The sequence below is a fragment of the Tubulanus polymorphus genome, chromosome 7 (assembly GCF_964204645.1).
Source record: "Tubulanus polymorphus chromosome 7, tnTubPoly1.2, whole genome shotgun sequence".
NCBI lineage: Eukaryota > Metazoa > Nemertea > Palaeonemertea > Tubulaniformes > Tubulanidae > Tubulanus > Tubulanus polymorphus.
Genome location: NC_134031.1, coordinates 6,165,519 through 6,184,559, shown reverse-complemented (window position 1 = coordinate 6,184,559; position 19,041 = coordinate 6,165,519). Strand labels below are relative to the sequence as shown.

Below are 19,041 nucleotides of genomic sequence, written 5' to 3'. Positions count from 1 at the left end.
TGCCACCAAGCGGTGTAAGCTAGCAAACCAGGAAGTAAAATACTTCCGGGTTTAAGTTTTTTTGACAATTTCAATATTTTTCGTGTTTTGTGGCGGACTCAAGATTGATCCCGGATTAAGTACGAATATCTTAATTTACTGAAATATAGTCACATTCCTCCTGCTTGCAATAATGATTTACCATTACCAGAAAACCCCTGCTTCTAACAAACCAACAAACCCCCCAAAAATTTGTACACCAAAACAGTAAACACAATCCTTTTTCAAGAATTTGGCCTTGGGTGGCTCCCAAACTTACCTGCTTATAGGAGCCTGGCATAAAATGTTTTGGATCCCTGTATCGTTAGTCTAGTACCTGGCCAGTTGTTAGAGAGCCTGTAACAACGGGCTCAGGTGCGGATCTAGGGCCATTCAATGACTACAGCACAACAGCGAAAAAAGGCACCAACTTTGAAAAAACCCAGTATTAATGCCCAGTGAGCGAGTTTGACTTTGTCTTTGAGTGCCATTTATTGGTATCATGCCACTAAATTTGCCTGCCATTCAATTTGCTTGTGCCTTTTTTAGATTTTCGTCAAAATTTGCCCTTTTTCGATTAATCTTATAGAGCAACAATAATTTATCTTTTAATAGTGCCCTATTGAGCAAAGGAGAGTGCCTTAGATTGCCTTTTTTGATTTCGAGGAATATGTATTTTCATTCACATTTTGCTTTAGGCCTACTACAGAAAGGCAATTATTTTCATGGCTCACGAATTGCGTGCCCTTTTATTTACTTTTTTCCCGAAACATAAATTTTTCAAGGGCATTTAAAAACTGCGGCTACCGCAGGTGCTGCATGTGCGATAGTCTGGATCTGCACCTGAACAACGACCAGCATTCAGACTACGATATCCTCTATCCACACTGTTCTTAAGTTCTTAACGACTGGGGCCAAAAAATATAAAAATTTTGAGCCTGGCCTTAGGCTTTGTGCCGTGGTTCCTTTGTACAAGGACCCAGTCAGTAACCTGTCTGTGGTTTAGTGTCATGATCGGATATTTTCACAAGTTTGTGTAAGCCAATCTGATTATAAAACTATAAAAGCTTACCACCAATAATTAGGTAGGGCCTACTGGTAATTAACTACTCTAGGTGGGAACATTATTAAACTGTAATCAAACTGATAAACCTGGTACTTACCTGGTACTCTTATGTGAAGCGACAAAACTAGAATGGTAATTTTGTTCTTTAATTCTTGCAGTTGCAGAATTATAACAACTACTGAACAGAAAATGGCTTCCGAAGATTCGGCGTCATCGCGGGAAAATTCGCTCGTGACTATGATAGAAAAATGTCCTGAGGAAAAACAGACGGCGTTCGTGAACGCGGTGATCGATCAGTCGTTAGGAAACCCGGCGCCTCGATATCAGGATTATGCGAAAATTTGGTCGCTAGAAGAATGGTGGGAAATCACCGACAAAATCAAAGATGTCACGAAAATAATCGTGAAATCCGGATACACGACGGCCGAGCAGGCGCGCGAAAGTATCGCAGCCGAATTACGCAACAACGCGCTGATCGACGCGGTCTTAATTCGCGGCGACGAAATAAAGAAACGACTGAACGAAAACACGGTCGCCATTTCTCACCGGAGTTTAAAAGATTTCGACTGGAAAGTGAAATTAGTGATGTCGAGTAGTAAACTCGTTAACGTTAACGAACCGTTGTGTAATTTAGACTTGTACACGCTGGATACGGACGGCTGCAAAGACGTAACGAGCGTGGAATTGGACGCGAACGAATTGCGCGGTTTAATCGCGAAGTTGGAGAACGCGCACAAAGTCGTACAAAATTTGAGTGCATAGAAAGATTTTTATGTTATAATGACGAAAATACTATACACCTGTACCAGGGTTGTCGGCCAAGTCTTAATTTAGAAAAGCTCTTAAAAGGCGCTTACTCTTCCAGGGTGGCCACTTTCATTTGACTTAAATTTGTTTTTCCCGACTTGACCTGCTAAGAATCCAGTCAATTAACTCAGTCAAATACATCGTAAGACATATAGGGAAACTGTTTGATTATACAAGTGATGTGGCAATCTCAACAAATTCCCCTGACTTTTAGCATTTTTTCTAAATTCCCTGACTATACCTTGATTTTGTTCATGAAATGGTGTGTTTTTGACTTTTCATAAAGATGGTTGAAAATTATGCTGGTTGCTCTGGTATTTCAAAGAAAAATTGAATGAATGTGAAAATGTTAACACATCATTTGACAAGCACTTGCTTTTGGCGATTCTGTGTGTGATAACACTGTGATTTTAGCTGGTAAATAGCTTGGAAAGTGCTTACTTTTCAGTCAAAAAAGTGCCTAGAAGTGCTAACTCTGCCCAAGTTTGACTGCTGGCAACCCTGTAAACAGATGATGGTTGTTAACTATTCTACATGCCTTGGATTTACTACATGCAATTGTATTGAATCTGTAGGTATCATTAAGATAGGACATGTCAATTCATAATTAAGGTTTTTAAGAAATCAGAAACAAAAAACTTCCTTACTATTGGCAATAATTGTACTCAATTATAATACTAGTGAATTGTAATAATCTTCATTTTATTCTGTGGAAACTCAATCAAACTATCATATCGTTCTGTTTGTTTGGCCTTGTCCGACTGGAATGCCTTCCATTTTTGTCTTGAACTTTGGCCAGTTTACATATAGATGAAGAACAACCTCATTACCTTCTAGTTCACGCGCAAGACCCCCATAAAGGTTATTCGTGTCAGATGCTGTATTATAACAAATTTCCTGGAACAAAAGTAACACGTACATTTGGGACAAGGGTAAGCACTTTGTTGTTATATGTAGACCTTATTCCTATCTGATTCACCTAAATCAAATGTAATACATGCATCATACTGTCAGTATATTAAATAATATATTTATAATATACCTGTATGTCATTGAGAATAAAACAAATTTGGAATAAGATTAATAACATTCCTTTTCTCTTCCTGTTTAGAATCGTCAAGTATTTTGTAATATCGATATTCTTACACAGTGGAGTTCTCCGACTAGTCATGCATAAGGATCAAAAACTTGTGGGTAGCGTTAATACAGTAGATTTCACCTAAATTAGAAACGATCAACTGGGAATAATTTTTTACCCTTTACTATTTTTCTGACCCAATATTCAGGGCTGCCAACCTCTGAAATCAGTAACAAATAGAATTCTTTTCAGTAACATTTCAAGATGAAATGTGAAAGAAAATGTTCAAATTATTCCAATAGTAAGACCCTCAGTAACATCTTTCACATTTCTGTATGCATCAAACAAATCAAAACAGTATTTCGCGTAATAAAAGAGTGACAAATACTTAAAATCAGGAACAGTTAGTTGGCAGCTCTGGATACTTGAATTACATTTTGTATACAACATCCATCTCGGATATCACTCGCAGTGAACTATTTTTCACTCCAAAAAGATCAGACTGGAGCAGAGTTTACTGTAAGCTGTATTCCTTCTTCAGTGAAACAGATCCCATAGCCATCATAGCTCCTACTCATTGGCTTCCTAAACCTAAGCACCAGGTTATCCAGTATACCAAAAAAGCGGGCCTGTACCAAGCTTTTTTGAGGGGCAGTTCTATTTAAGAAAAAGGGCAATCTTTACTGTGAAAAATGACACTTCTAAAATATGAAGTGCGCAGATAACTGAATTATTTGAAAATGGATTACTTTCATTTTCCAAAAAAAAACGATAATTGTATGAAAATTTCGCAAAATCTTGACCCAAATTTTTTTACACTGAGTTTGAAGGGCACTTTGAATATTTTAGGGGGCTCGTTCGCTACCCCCGAACCCCCACTCGGCACAGGCTTGAAAAATCCACCAATGACATGAAAAAGAATGCAGCACTCTCCTGTACATCAAACCTTAGGCCTAAGTCAAGTCTGGCAGGGTTTCAACTGCACTAAAAAATTCTATCGAAAAAGATACTTGACGATACTTCATAAAATGAAAAAAAAAAACATTTTTTCTAAACATTAGATTTATTCTTATGAATTTAATAACAAATTTATTAGAAAGAACAACATGTCATCACAAAAAATCAAGTCGATCTTATTCACTGGACAAAAAAGCCATTGAAATTTTCATACTAAACTTATATATCCATGTATTCCATTTGTACTAGAGAGAATAGATTAAAGTGAGTATCATTGCTCTCGTGTCATAAAAAAAACTCTATACCTCCATCTAGTACCGGGTTTTTTTGCGGCTTGATTACATATATCATTAGGAAATTGACTAAGCACAGAGAACCTTGCAGTAATTGGACTGATTACTCCAAGAAAGAACTAAGTACAATGTATACGCAAAGAACCAAGTGCAATGTATACAAAAAGCTTATGGGTGAACTTTCTCAGAGTGCTACCCCACTGAGGATTTGAGGATTTTGTGGCCTATACTTTAACCCTTTTTTCTGCCCTTTTAAACTGATCTATGTCTTGCGTTAAATATAACAGCAGTTTAATCTTAAGCCAAAGTCAATTAATTAAGGAATGCCAATGCAAATTGTTATCATCATTATAAAATTACATGAAACCCATAAACAATTCAGTCAAACTTCTTTATCATATCAACTTTCGATATACTGTTTCTAATAATAGACAATTGATTTATGATTAAAAGATAAAATAATTATGCTTTACAAAATCTAAAGAAAAATCAAACAGGATGATGGCTGATGATCAATTTTCATCAACACCATGAAATAATATCAGAAAGTCTCGAATCAACCATAAACTAATTCACAGATTACAATTCAGTCAGGGGACAGGCACAATGATGGCTTATATACTATACTGGTAAGAAGTCTGTTCATTGAAAAAATGTGAGTTAAAATGTCATGTCGCAGCTTTCCTGTCTTGTACATGCAGTCAACCCCGCTCAATGCAAATCGGTTTAATCTGGATATAGATATAAAATACGGGTATGATTTTTAAATCCAGATTTCTCATAAGCCAGATTAATATCGTTGGTCCCAAATGATCCGGATTAAGCGGGGATTACTGCTTTATGCTTTCCTTCATAATGTAATTACAAAGTTATGTTGTTCATTGTTAACTGATATACTGTTTATCAATATCATCAAAATACATAGAGACTTTAAGTATCTTTTTATATCATGTATAATACTGACGAAGATCTGTATGTACAATGGATCCAAAACCTCAGAAATATAAAGAAATGTAACTATTCTCTTTAGTCTTGATCTTACATGATAATCATACATCCACAATAGAACTAAAAATATGTGAGCAAAGGTTGGAAAATAGATGAAATGATTTACTTAAATCTGTGGATCCATCATTTAATAGATCAATTTTTGATTAAAGGGGGGTACTGGACACACAACAGTTATCCCACAAGATGCGCCGATTACGGTTGGTAATGCGTCTAGTCAAATTAGTTCATATTCAACTGGGTTCAGACTCCCAAATCCGAACATTAACAAAATACATGCAAAAATACAATCGAATTTTCAATTCGTTGTTTGGAAATGTAAAAGAAACTGAATGTGAACTACCTCGCCTGCCACAAGTTGAATTCTGAGATCGCCACAGTAGCAGTGTGCCAGTACCCCATTTCAACTGATTGTACGCGTTTTCAACAACTGTTCTCCAGTGACCAGCAGCCGCTGAGAACTAAATCCAGTGAGTAATGTGTAGTATATAAAAGAAAATTAATCAACGAAATAATTACATAATAATTGCATCAAACTAGTGGTATCTATTTGGCAGGATTTATAAAACCAGGCATCGGGGGATATCACTTCGCGTCGGGCGAGGCAGCTTGTGGAGACACTTCGCTAGAGGTGTTGTTAAAAGCGTCGACCATCGAATTACGAATTTTCTCGGTCAGCTCCGAGACGTCGCTGCTGTTTAGACCGTCCGTCGAAACCGGAGGCAAGCAAGTTATTATCACTTTACCTAGAAATCGAATGAAAGAAATAGTAAAAATACGGGTCCGGGGACACCGTGCCTTCTTGAAAAGTGGTCAGAAATGCTCGACAATCTAACAATTTCAATATTCATTAATACCCCCTTCGACGTATTCAGAAAGCAATGGTGTTAAATTTCGCCACAATCGTAGAACTTGTCATAAGCTACTTGTTTGTAATTATACAGGGAAACTAAATACGAATAGGTCCCTACATGAATTGAAATACTATGTAATTTCACCATTTAACATACCCGGTGAAAGTATGCAGACATTGATAAACACCACGAAAGTGTCATTATCTACAACAACTATGGTAATGATTATGATTACAGAATATGTACCAATATAAATTGAAATATTTAATTCACTTGAACATTTAACTCCCCTGGTGGCGAGAACATTACTCCGGGCCAGCCCAATTCCATGTAAGATATGTCCAATGACAGTGCAAGCAAATATTGAATATCAAGACTATAAGTAAAAACATGTTGATACTTTCCTCAAAAAACTATAACCCACCAGACCTTTGGTCACAGCGGAGCTAAACACAGTTACCCTATTCTCTGGCTGTGTATATGGATAAACTTACCGGTACCGAATTTCCTTGGTTTTTTACTGAGAAATCCCGAATACGATGAAAATACCACAGGCATGACAGGTATCTGAATAAAGAAGAGATTCTACGTGCGGTAACCGAGAAAAAATATGTATAATTCATTGGACTTGAATATGCGTGGGAGAGAGGGTTACCCACGTACCTGTGCTTGTACAGCCAAATGGAATGCACCTTTTTTGAATGGAAGCATGGCACCATCATTGTTTCTGGTGCCTTCAGGAAAAATCCACACTTTTATCTAGGAAGAAACCGAGTTAAAAAACATCTGAATATGTTAAATATATGTTTGAATATGTTAAAACTTGTAATGTTCTTTCGCATTCTTATCGGTATATACTGTATCCCTTGGTACTGATAACAGGTAGAACACATAAATATGTTTATTTGGTCTTATGTGTTAAGCAGTTATCAATTTGTTGTCCGGAACGACCTCTTCAGACATTAACAATAGTTATGTGAAGTCTTGATTATCAGTCTTTAAAATTTGGTGACAAAATGAATAATTTCTCGTGATAGTATGGTCGCTCATTTTTCCATATCAATTAAAATTGTTTCGGGTGTCTAACGTCCTGCGGACACGGGTGAAGCCTTGATGATCAAAAATTGGAAGAATGACATGACGCAATAAGAAAAACACTTATGAAAGTATCAGTTGTCTGAGGGCTGTGTGTCCAGGTAGTATGTTGATAACTTCACGTTGAGTAACTAGTTTAGAACACAAAATACTGTTATTTATACCTTATCATTTTTTATCTTCTTCGCAGTTTCATCCATTGTTCCCTTCGCTCGTTCATGATTGAGCCTGTCGATGAATATAGTTCCCGACAGGTAAGCAGTTAGACCAAATGGACCGGCGAACTTGAGTACCTTCTTTGCAATAGTCGTACATCGATCAGGCCAGATATCCATCATCCCTGTAAGATAGAGAAAAGAGTGCATGGTTTATAGCTGTATTTAACGCTAAAGTCAGGGGCCGATCCAGAGGGGCACAGGGGTTGCATACCCCTTAAAATAATCCGAGTGACCTTTTTTTTCTGGCCCCAATTTTTCAAATATGTTTTATAATTACATTTATAGTTTCACACAGTTGCTATAACGTAGATAATGAGATCAGATGCCCTGAAAAGTCACTAAAATAAGTCTTAGATTTTCTGCCCCCAGACCCTTCCTTCGCACCTATTTAATATAGACCTATCCTAACCACAACATGAATTGAAATCTACACAAATCAATATACAAATTGAACTTGTTGATACATGATCAACAAATTTCAAAAGGTAACAGAAGATGATGGATTCACACTTTTTAAATCCCCGTATTCAATTTCTTTCCGGAATAAGCAAATCAATTACTGGGTAGACAGACATATCTCCATAATACTGGGACCAGTTGCTCAAAGGTTGGTTGAAGATAATCATCAGAATACCATAGCAACCATGAACTTTCAATTGTCACAATGTCAACTATCCACTGGTTTACTCCAACTTTTTAGCAACTGCAGCCCTGTATTTTCTCTATCTGTTAAGTATTGTTTAATCATTCGATTGATAATAATAATTTTCAAAAGGAAAGCGACTCAGTGAAAAACTGACCTATAAGATCCAGTGAACTTTGGTGATTACAAACAATGATATATGGTTTGTCTGTTTGAAGATGTTCACCTCCTCTCACTTCAGTTTTTATGTTGAACAATTTCAACGAAGTCTTCAGCAGAAAACGTATAAATCTGAAATTGAAAATAAATGATTTGCAGGCCTATCATTTCATCAATGTACTCACCCAGGATTAGTGGCACTGACATATTATTATGACAGATAGGCTATACATGTTATCAGAAAGAAAAGAAAATCTTTACGATAAAGATTTTCATTCCGATTCTTTACGATAAAGATTTTCATTCCATGCAGAAAGTGAACAAACGATTTGATGATAGTAAATGGAAATACCAAGAAAAGGAGGATGTAATTTATTGTTCCTTCAAAGCCAACCAATTAGTTTCTATTCATATTTTGAAAGAGAAATGTAATAAAAATAAAGAAGTCCAGAGGATGGGAAACAGGGGTATCATTTAATGGCCTCAAAAGATACTTGCGCATGCATGCCAGTGCGCACAAATCTCTAAAATATGATAGAAGAGTCAGTCAGAGGCTAACATTTGCACCTGAGGCTCAATATAGGGAGAAAAAAGCTTAGCATTACTTATATAACAGTAATATGATAAAGGTGCTAAGCTTAGTATGGTGTGGTACCATTGATACCTTGTTTCTCATTTCTGCTGAGCTTAAAAGTTGACCTGGGCAGCAGCCTACTTGAAGCGAACCATAAAACAGACCCCGTCAGTTTTAGAAACAAACAGATTACAGATTTTATTGCAGTTTACAAAATGACCCGGCCGTTTAGAAGAGAAAAAAGGTATCGTTTGACGTTTCATTTTAGCCTAAAGCGTATATAATCGGACGGGCAATAGCCTTATGTAGCTTTTGAAAATATCTGATCGTGAAAAAACCCGCAAAAAAGAGAAACCGACCTGTAATTGTCGATGTTTTTCGGCCGGACTAAGCAGATTGGAACGAGTACAATTCCCACTATCATCGTGATTAAATAGTAGAAAAAAAACTTCGTCCAATATCTAAATGTCGTACTAAATTCATAAAGAATCGGCAGTAGCAATAATACTGCCACAACGCCCCAGCAGCATTCATCCATGATTTTTAGATGCGATTTTCGCGTGTGATTTTCCAAAACTTGCCACACAAACTTTTTACTTCCTGGTTCGACCTACATACAGCAGCTACTCGAACTGTCGTGAAATAAAACTGCGCGGATCTTTAAAAGAATTTATTCGAATAAAATTTTAAGCTTAATCACATTATATCTTTATGAAAATTTCTTTACTCATAAATTCAAATATATTCATCGCGATTAGCGTTTATTCCGTCCTTGTCTGATTACGTCACAACAAATATGTCAGCCTCCACAACCCATGTGTAAATCAAAGAAAATCATAGAAACGTTGAACGAAAACCAATTCAGAAATGGGTATTCACGGTAACGCCTGTAACAATGTTAAATCGGTAAGTTTTAAGGTTAAGACTGACCTTTACTTCGTCAGTATCCCTACCTGTACCGCGGAATTCAACTTTCTAAATCAATCTGACTTCCTTCCTGCTGGTTGTGGTTGGGCGCCACCGCAAGATCCAACAACCAAATATTGATATTATGCCGTTACACGTTCTGATAAGCGTCGTATCTGGGTTTGAAAGTACGCGACTTAAAAATTCAAGGAAAGATACCTTTCGTCGTCCCAAGGACAAGGTCGAAAACCGCGCGATACCAAAATTTAGTTTGTTCTTTATTTAAGTCATCCTTGTCTGAAACCACCTGGACTGACAGATGTTCCAGGTCTCCCGCGACCAGTTCTAGCATACAAGCGGCCTGCGCTCGATCGAATTTAATGCGGAATGGTCTGAAAGCAATTGTTTCATCTTCCACATGACCAGCAGCACTTATAGATTTACATAGTAGGCAGATCCTATTGAGGGTCGGATCTAGGAAAATTGAAAGGCTGGGGGTCAGAATCTTCGTCAAGACTTAACCCTTTCAGTGTTGACTAATTAACACCCTATAGTGCTGGAGGTAATTTGAAAATTTTAAAAATTCCACCCTAGTGTGTTGAATACCGTAATGGGAATAGCACAATAGTGCGTCTACACTGCGGCACGGTGTATCGTTAGTTGTTAGTATTTCACTACGTTTGACAGGTGCTGCCATTTTTTAAGAGAGATAATTACTAATTACCGTACTAATTACATCAATACACTGCAGTGCGGTGTACTAGAAAAATCTATCACTGATTTATACACCGTAGACGCACTGAAAGGGTTAAAACCTTGTTATTAAAAGTCTCTTTATCTTTATATTTCTTAGCTTCATGCGAAAAAACGTTACAAAGCAACGCGTATGAAAAGACAAGCAAAGGCTCAGGGGAAAGGCAAACAGAAAACAGTCGGTGAAATACTCGACCCCGAATTGATAACGATTCATCATTTAAAGAAAAGAAGGTCAGTTTCTAACTTCTTCCTGTTGCCGGTTTCACGATAAAGTTTTGGTTCCTGAATAGAGTTAAGACGGGCTACTCCTGCCCTAAAATCCTTACAAGAATCGGGCGTTCTCTGATAATCTAGTCATTTCCATGAATGAAATCAAAAGATTTGTCCCTTAAAACTCTATACGCCCAAAAGTAAATGGATACCTGGACTGATAGATGACTCCTGAGCGCGTAGTAGCTGCTCGGAGGTTACTAATCCCCGGGGAGCGATGACTGATACATAGAGTTAGATATGCTGGGGGTAGTGATAGAGATTGAAACTCTTTGAACATTGTGTCACAGTTGAAAGGGCACAATGGAAATCAAATTACTATTACTATTAGTCTACTTTAGTCCCAGTGGGCTATTGCATTCACTTTATTTGTCCGTAGATGGAATCCAGTAATTTTGGGAAGTTTTGAAATCGCTTCAATGGATTGTCTTGCTATTTTGTTTATGCATGCATCTACCCTAGACACATCTGTAGCCCAAAAACTGGCCCAGTCAGAATCAAGATCACTGCTGGTGGTCATTATTGTCTGCCAAAATCGACACTGTTTACGCATTGGTTAACTATGGATTCACGCATAGCAAATCTGGTGTAGATGGTGTAAGTCAGATAGAGGGAGTCTACCAGAGGGGTGGGTTGGCCTGGGTCGATGTTTTGCAGCCTCTGGAACCTTTGGTTCAAATCTTTCCGAGCAGCATCCCTGTTGGGATCCTTGTTATGATATTCCGAATTGATATTATTCAGCTCACTTTACACAAATTTTTAATTGCATTTTCAGGACATCAGCGAGAGCAAATATAACGTTATCCGGGAAAAAGAAGAGAAAGTTGTTGAAAAGATTGCGACATGTAACAAAAGATAAATCTCAAATGGAAGGCAAGAATCACTTTTTTTTCTGATGTTTGACTTGAACTGTAAACATCAACTCAATGTGAATCATCTGAGACCAACGAAATAACTGTTATCCCATTTATGAAAATCCTATTTTACAAACAATGTCTCTAGATTGAAATGACTATATCAAAAGTGTATAGTAGACTCCGCCTATAGCAGTAGTGCGTTACCGATATAGCAGGGGTGCACCTAGGAAGATTGAAAGGCATTTCTCTGATTGAGCAGCCAAGTCAAAGGCCTCTATTGGAGTTCCGCCCTCGGTTTTATATATTTTTTTCAAGAAATACATCCTAAAGTTTGTAATTTCCCGAAAGGATGAGTGCAGAATTTATAGTTTTAAGCGATCTCTGTCTTAACGAAAAGGGCAACCTGAATGGGAAGACCGCCTCCTTAATCCGCTCGTGTATGGACAAATATGTGTATAGATTTTCAGACTTGTCGACAAAAACCCACAATAAAAAAAGAAAAACTATCTGGTAGTTTGACGTTTCGACTGAAATCTATGAGCCATTTTCAAAAACTTTTTTTTTTAAACTTTTTAAAGTTTTTGAAAATGGCTCATAGATTTCAGTCGAAACGTCAAACTACCAGATAGTTTTTCTTTTTTTATTGTGGGTTTTTGTCGACAATTGATATTGGACAGCCACTTGTCTATGGAAATCTAATTTTCAGACTTCTTCACATCCACGATCAGTAGGGACACAAAATCTGTTATCATTCTACCAGTTTGAACAGATTACCGGATAAACCGGGCAGATTCTACTGACAAAAGACTGGTACGGGTCTATCCGGTAATCTGTTCAATTTGGTAAAATAAAAATTAGATTTCCGTTTGTTACTGTAGTTCAATACAAATAGATCACCTAGTCCTGTATCACTCTATTCGGTAATCCGCCTTATCCGGTAAAATTTTGACTTCAACTCTGTCCACTCTTCACCTAAATCGGTTAAGGGATGGTCCATAAAGTACGTACGCGTATGGAAATGGCTAAAGATATGAGGTCCTACCTTCCCTATGCATGACATATGCATTTGTTTAACTGGTCCTGCGTTCTGTCAATAAATCTACGTTACTTAATCCACACACTGTCTTAAGTATGTAAACAATGGAATATGCGTGATACACAACGATAGTGTTCTCGATGGGTTCTATTATCATCTTGATTGAAATGAATCACCTTTTAGTACCTTCGGATATAAACATTGCACATACTTTTATAATTCCGACACGGTGTCTTCGCGTCCTGTACACAAGACAACGTTACCCAGATTACAACAATTAAACAGAAGTCAACGGTACGCTTAAATAAATGCTATATTTATTTCAGCGTTGTCATGCTACATAATCAATACAAACCAATTGAAAGTTTAATTGTTGCTCTCAGTACTGAGTTACGGCCAGACACTGATTATCTTTCATCCATAAAGTACGCATGCTAAATCTAAATTGGCCCTACCTATGATACGCATTGTACAATGAGGTCTACCTTGACCATGCGTAACTGTAACAACTCTTCACCTACCATACTGTATTTTACGATACTATTGATCTTCTATCCTTGTGGGTGATTCATATGCACTCATGACCTAAATCGGCCATGGTTTCCATTACGAAAGTGCATCACTAGTAAACCAAAACGGAGGAAAGAGAGTTGCACGTTGCGGTTCTTCAAACCGATAATCGCCTAATCATGATAAACTCCGTAGAAAAACGAAGGTCCCAACTGTACCGGTTTAGTCAGAGTCTACCGAATATAATTTTCGAAGTTTTAAGAGTTTCTCCATGCTTACGGTATATGCTTACGATATTTCAGTGGAAGAAGAATTACCGAAGAAAGAAACGAAATCCAAAACGAAAAAACCAAAGAGCGATAAATCGGAAACGGAGGACATCGATATGACAGTGGAATCGAACTCCGTTTCTGAGAAACTTCAACATGTGCCTTCGACAGTAGCTAAACGAAGGCGAAATAGGGGTAGAAAGAAGTTGAGCGATCCGACGGAGGAGGACGTGGAAATGGTTGAAGACGGATAGAATGCGCGCGTTGATAATTTGTGAATGATGATGTCTATACGTACCGTGGTATTCGAATAAAGCGAATCGAGCTGTGACCACAAATCAAATTTTTCATTTGTTTCTAAGGATGTTTGAGAATTGTCTCCTTGCGTACGAAGGAACCTTGTTACTTGTAACCTTCGTGGAACCAGAAAATCTGTTCGTTATAACCGATAATTCATTATATCCCAGTATGAAATTAATTACATTTTCTTACTTGGGACAAAATTCTATATCTGTAATATCCTGTGAATCGTTGTATCAGAGTTCGTTGTAACGCGGTTCCACTGTACTTAGGCCTCACTTCTGCAGCTGTTATTCGAGGTGATTTTAGCATGATACGAAGATTGAACACCTTTCTTAATTTTTATTCGAAAGCCAGAATCATCTCATAGTCGAGAGTTTTTCGTCGAAGGCAGTCTTCCCCATTCTCAAAAAGTTTGATTAAAAAATTGGTTTACTGTATCATAAATACACACATTTAATCTTTACATCCTACAATTGAACCTTGTTACTACAATTCTGTGTAATATGAGAACCAGTTTATTATTACGACCATTTCCAGCATGTCCCAGTTACAAGACAACTTCACTTCTGCCCACAAGAATCGCATTTCGGTAACAATGTTCCGCTGTAGTTGAACTGCCAAGAATGCAAGATCGTTTCATGACCGTAAAACAAACATCGAAACAAAACTTCCAAATTTTGAACTTTAATTTAAATTTTATTACATTTACAAATATACATATATCATTCCGAATATTACATGATTATAGAGCACGAAATTAATTAGGTTAATTAGGAAATTAATTATTTTGGTTGAATGTTTGATTTAAATACTAAATGTTATACAACTGTACCGAAATTTACATGTCATACCGAAAATCAGGATGGTTGGCAGCGCCGCAATTGCCTCAGATTGTTGCATGCCCCAGAAAATTTCCTTCAAAAATGTACCTACAATCTATAGCATGAACTGCACCAAAAATCTATTAATTAACAGTCTTCTGTATAATAATTAAAATGCCGAAAGCTCTCGAATAGCTATTGTGGTGGTATTGTGTAATATATCAGAATTCAGTAAAAATATGACGTACGCACTTGAAAATTACGTAAGGTTTGCAACCCCATGATAACAGAAATTCGATAATCAAACAACGCCGAACCAAAATATTAAAATCATTCGGATATAAAGTTCGAATCTACATTCGGTGAATTCAAAAACAAATTTCGTCGGTAAAAAGTCTTCAATTTTCTGATTCTTTTTGGCAAAAAGTCTTCAATTTTCCGATTCCTCCCGATAACTCGGCATCTGGTCGACTATTTTCCGCGCAAACGCACTTGAGTCTACCGGTATGAATTTGAAGAAGGCAGTTCACGATTGACAAAATAAAGCGTAATGATCCACACGACGATTTTCACAACTGTGTCTGTGAGCGAAGAAGTGTCTCTAATAACCTAGTACAGCGACTTTCGTAAAACCGCAAAGAAGGCGCGAATCGACGATTCGTGTCAGTAATATTTCACCGAGTGTAAAATTGTTCGATTACACTGCGTTTCGAATTCCTGTAGTATTTCGTCCATGTCGTTCTCATAATCATCAGCGTCTTCGAGCTGGAAAACGATAGAAATGATCATTCCCTTCTGATTCATTTTTCGAAATACAGAGTCAGAAATTCGGTTGCCATGAATGAGAAATTTTCAACTAAAAGTATGAAAAAGTTATGGTCGGACAAGGTTGTTAGTGGGACTAAGACCTTTGGGTATCAAACATACACGAGTCGCCATCATGAAATGATAACGCTTTTAGAAGCGTCTTTTCAAAATTGCGTCATGAATATCTGACTGGGGAATTATACGATGTGGGATGGAACCACAGAAAGAACCTCACTTCCCAGAATAATGATGAGTCGAAAAATAATATTCTAAGCTGATTCACAGAAATTTTTTTTCATTTCATTTTAGCCACTGTGATCGTTTAAACTACAGTCAACCCCTGATATATGTAATCAGTTCATTTCTATAGCTGCCGGGTCTGTTATGGTAAAATTGATCAAGATCTTTAAAAAATAGTAATGTACATGGTAGGCCTACATAGGTGGCCAGCCGGGTCAACTTTTAAGCTATGCAGAGCAAGGTATCAATATTTTTAGCCTAAATTTCATATTTTACGTAAGTCTTAGAATACTTACCACTGTACATAAATCGTAGAGTAGAAAGGCTCCGATCGTCGCGTCTTCAGGATTGTCTATAATATCCATGTTGATTATGTGAGCGTATACACCACTTCCATCGGAAGGCACTTCTCGGCTTTCCAAATCTGTCAAAATATAATCAAGTAAAATCATTGGGACCTAGGAATTTAACTACACACATTGATTCAAAAGGAAAATTTTAGAATTTGGCGTTCTGAGGGTGTATTGATAGGGCTATAATAAGTAGAAGTTTCTATGGTGGGTACATTAGTACATTTTTGAGTAATTCATGGATTTTAAAACTTTAGCAATGTGTGAAGCTGATAAACAATATCAATAAAAGACATTACATATTACATTTTTTACCCTCTTATCCAGGAAGGGTAGAAATAATGAACCCTCTTGGACCTGCCCATTATTTGCCAATGGTATATTCTGGTTAACTATTTATTACCATGCTGTTGGAGTATAGATATACAGGTCGAGAAGAAACACAATATCCATGAGCGATGAATATACTATTAGCCATCATCAGTACGATAGGTATAATAGACATGATATTTTCTCCACAAAAATTTTATAATCAACAAAATACTGTACAAGACAATTGGTTCACAATACGGAGAGGGACAAGCTTTAAAGCTGTGCACATAAAGATATCCACTAAGATGACTTAAGATCAAGTGGCCCCAGAATTTGTAGGATTTGGTAAAAAGTCGAACTTGTTGATTGGCGAAAATGTGTATCGAGACATCGTCAACACATTCGATACGAACCTTCTAAAACCTGATCGAACACTCGTTCCTCGCATGTTAAAATAACGTTGAATCTTTCCTGACAGCCTTGAAATCGTTCGGGGCAAGTTTTTATTCTTCGGTTCCTGTCCAACATATGTAGCATACCGTTTTGCGTATATCTGCGACGGGCAGTTAAGTACAATAAAACACACATTAATACACAGGCTGACTCGGGTTCAAACTCTGAAATTACCACGTGTTAGTTTCCATTGCATTTCGGCTAGGCCAAAAGCTAAATTCTAATCTCTGATGATTTAGTCATTTCCATGAATGAAATGGAAAGATTTTTCCTCCAGCTTTTAAGCACACTGATGGTTATAGCGAACCCCGTACATTACTGCAGTGTCCCAAGGCAAGACACTTATCCTCATTGCCTCGCTCCACCCAGGAGAAAATGGGTACCCGGTCTGATAAATGACTCCCGAGCACCTATCAGCTGCTCAGATGTTAGTTCTCCCCAGGGAGAAAAAGGTTTGAACTCTGAAATTCCCATGCGTTAGTTCCCATTGCATTTCAGCCATGCTGTATATAAGGCCAAATAGCTAAATTTCATCGAAAAATTGATTTTGAATTTCAACCCTATTCCTCAGTTACGAGGTCATCCTTAAAATCATGAAAAACTGTTTAAGTGCCGGCCTAGTTCGGCCACTGTGCAACTAGAGCCCCATACTAACATTGTACCCAAGTTTCATCAAGATTGACCCACTATTAACGAAGCTAAGTAGCTGAAAGACTGACGCACAGACAGACGGTACAAGAATAAGGGTCTCACGGAAGCATGTCCGTTTGAAGATATAAAATTAACAAGTTCATTTTAAAGGTAACAATATACATTTTTTCTTACGTATATACATAGGACTGGGCTCTAAATGAACGTATCTTACATAGATACAGGGGGATTGAAAAAAAAATAAGAATTTCATACGTACCTAATAAATGAATGGTCACAACCCGAAGGTTGTATGAACATTGCGATAGAATATCAATTATGTAAATGGTCTAGCTTGAATCATCAAAGACTATTGGGTTGGGGGAGAGGCCAATGTGATCGATTACAAAAAGGATACAAATTGTTATCTTTTTTCATAAGGTCTCTGTACATTTCTTCGTAACTCGTGTTGAAATCGTAAATATTCGGTTTGTCGAAAGTTGGCCCGGGTAGTTTCACTTGATTTCCGGATCCGAAAGATCGCACCTTGAACCCACGCTTACTGAAATGAAATACATCCAGATGTTAATAATAGTACTATAGCACAAAAATTGTATTAAGAAACAGTTCTTATGTGCCCCACAGGACTGGAACAATTGACTTTTTAAGTGTCTTGAACTGCGGTGAATCTAAAGATGTGTATTCCATTAGATTAGAACTATCAGAAAGTTTCAGAGTATAATTCGAGAAGGCTATGTCACCGAATGTACCCAAAACATAGGTTCATTTAACCTAGATTGGTGTGACGAGCGCCGATTACGACAAGGGTCGTAGTATACTTCTCACAGTTCTCGGGCCAGTTGCTCAACAGTTGGTTAGAGTTAACCAGAGGATAGTTGGCATAGTGAAAATTAAAAGTTCATTGTTACTATGGTATTTATCTTTAACCAACTTTTGAGCAACTATCCCCTGCTGATAAATAAAATGTTGACTGCAGATGTTTCAATACATTTACTGTTGTTAACCGTGGTTTTACATGTGTTGCGACTGCAGACATGTTTGTTTCTGTTTAGAAATTAATTGAGGGTCGCATTAGCAATTTCGGGGAGCCACGATGCTCGGGCGTCCAATTGGTGTTGCCCGTTTTGTCAAGAATAATCATTGTGAATCTGCAGTCATCCTCTTGTTGGAAATTGCCGGCCTGAATGCAACTTTTTAGTCAAACTTCCTTGCCCTTAACCAAGAGGGTAGGCCTTTTGGTCTGCGAAATAACGGCATCATTAAAGGGTTTCTATTGAATGGGCTAACGGTAAGGCAAACTAAAAGCCTACCTCAAGATATTATGGGTCTCCATACTTCTGTTCTGATTAGAAGAGCACACCACAGCAAATGAGATTTTCTGCGGCATCTTATTAATGGTAGATTATGAACTGTTTAAAACAATAAGAAGTCGCTGGGAAGGTTTGAAAAAAATCTGCCGTTCGATCAGCAGGAAATGTTTGTTTGTTAAGTGGACGATTTCATATCAACTGCCTCAACGAACAGAACTGAAGATTTCCTCGGGTTTGCACTGGGTGTAGGTTTTTTTGTTAAACAGGTGATGAGCGGATATAAATTTATTTCAGAGGTTTAATGCCGGAAAAACCGACAAAAATATTTTTATTGCTCGTTTTTCGGGGAGGGACAGTAGAATGCGCCGTCACAGGCTTTCAACGCCTTATTAGACACCAGCGGAAACCGTTACATGAAAC

At 37.5% G+C, this 19,041-nt stretch overlaps 4 protein-coding genes across 4 annotated transcripts; 2 read left to right on the top strand and 2 right to left on the bottom strand.

Annotated features, from left to right (window-relative positions):
• Positions 1–17: 17 nt before the first annotated feature.
• LOC141908066 (COMM domain-containing protein 8-like) lies at positions 18–2,921 on the top strand. Its single transcript, XM_074797869.1, has 2 exons — positions 18–119; positions 1,243–2,921. The coding sequence occupies exon 2, from the start codon at positions 1,274–1,276 to the stop codon at positions 1,844–1,846; it is 573 nt and encodes a 190-aa protein (XP_074653970.1). The 5' UTR covers positions 18–119; positions 1,243–1,273; the 3' UTR covers positions 1,847–2,921.
• A 1,160-nt stretch (positions 2,922–4,081) lies between these two features.
• Positions 4,082–9,365, bottom strand: LOC141908064 (1-acyl-sn-glycerol-3-phosphate acyltransferase alpha-like). Its single transcript, XM_074797866.1, has 6 exons — positions 9,130–9,365; positions 8,195–8,328; positions 7,341–7,516; positions 6,745–6,840; positions 6,576–6,648; positions 4,082–5,973 (listed from the first exon to the last, which is right to left on the bottom strand). The coding sequence occupies exons 1-6, from the start codon at positions 9,306–9,308 to the stop codon at positions 5,813–5,815; spliced, it is 819 nt and encodes a 272-aa protein (XP_074653967.1). The 5' UTR covers positions 9,309–9,365; the 3' UTR covers positions 4,082–5,812.
• A 182-nt stretch (positions 9,366–9,547) lies between these two features.
• Positions 9,548–13,704, top strand: LOC141908067 (uncharacterized protein C11orf98-like). Its single transcript, XM_074797870.1, has 4 exons — positions 9,548–9,676; positions 10,530–10,663; positions 11,478–11,575; positions 13,408–13,704. Exons 1-4 carry the CDS (start codon positions 9,638–9,640, stop codon positions 13,626–13,628), a joined length of 492 nt encoding a protein of 163 aa, XP_074653971.1. The 5' UTR covers positions 9,548–9,637; the 3' UTR covers positions 13,629–13,704.
• Positions 13,705–14,367: 663 nt separating this feature from the next.
• On the bottom strand, positions 14,368–18,965 carry LOC141908065 (RNA polymerase II subunit A C-terminal domain phosphatase SSU72-like). The gene is made up of 5 exons (XM_074797867.1): positions 18,622–18,965; positions 17,709–17,852; positions 16,621–16,760; positions 15,842–15,969; positions 14,368–15,263 (listed from the first exon to the last, which is right to left on the bottom strand). Exons 1-5 carry the CDS (start codon positions 18,696–18,698, stop codon positions 15,162–15,164), a joined length of 591 nt encoding a protein of 196 aa, XP_074653968.1. The 5' UTR covers positions 18,699–18,965; the 3' UTR covers positions 14,368–15,161.
• Positions 18,966–19,041: the final 76 nt, after the last annotated feature.

Excerpts from the sequence above, each read along its gene's own strand:
- LOC141908066 (XM_074797869.1), top strand. The coding sequence starts at position 1,274 with ATGGCTTCCGAAGATTCGGCGTCATCGCGGGAAAATTCGCTCGTGACT.
- LOC141908064 (XM_074797866.1), bottom strand. The coding sequence starts at position 9,308 with ATGGATGAATGCTGCTGGGGCGTTGTGGCAGTATTATTGCTACTGCCG. Across the intron at positions 6,841-7,340 it reads AGAAGATAAAAAATGATAAG|ATAAAAGTGTGGATTTTTCC; the intron begins GTATAAATAACA and ends GTTTCTTCCTAG. Across the intron at positions 6,649-6,744 it reads ATTTGGCTGTACAAGCACAG|ATACCTGTCATGCCTGTGGT; the intron begins GTACGTGGGTAA and ends TTCTTTATTCAG.
- LOC141908067 (XM_074797870.1), top strand. The coding sequence starts at position 9,638 with ATGGGTATTCACGGTAACGCCTGTAACAATGTTAAATCG. Across the intron at positions 9,677-10,529 it reads CCTGTAACAATGTTAAATCG|CTTCATGCGAAAAAACGTTA; the intron begins GTAAGTTTTAAG and ends TATATTTCTTAG. Across the intron at positions 10,664-11,477 it reads CATCATTTAAAGAAAAGAAG|GACATCAGCGAGAGCAAATA; the intron begins GTCAGTTTCTAA and ends TTGCATTTTCAG.
- LOC141908065 (XM_074797867.1), bottom strand. The coding sequence starts at position 18,698 with ATGCCGCAGAAAATCTCATTTGCTGTGGTGTGCTCTTCTAATCAGAAC. Across the intron at positions 15,970-16,620 it reads GTTCGATCAGGTTTTAGAAG|ATTTGGAAAGCCGAGAAGTG; the intron begins GTTCGTATCGAA and ends ATATTTTGACAG. Across the intron at positions 15,264-15,841 it reads TCTACGATTTATGTACAGTG|CTCGAAGACGCTGATGATTA; the intron begins GTAAGTATTCTA and ends ATCGTTTTCCAG.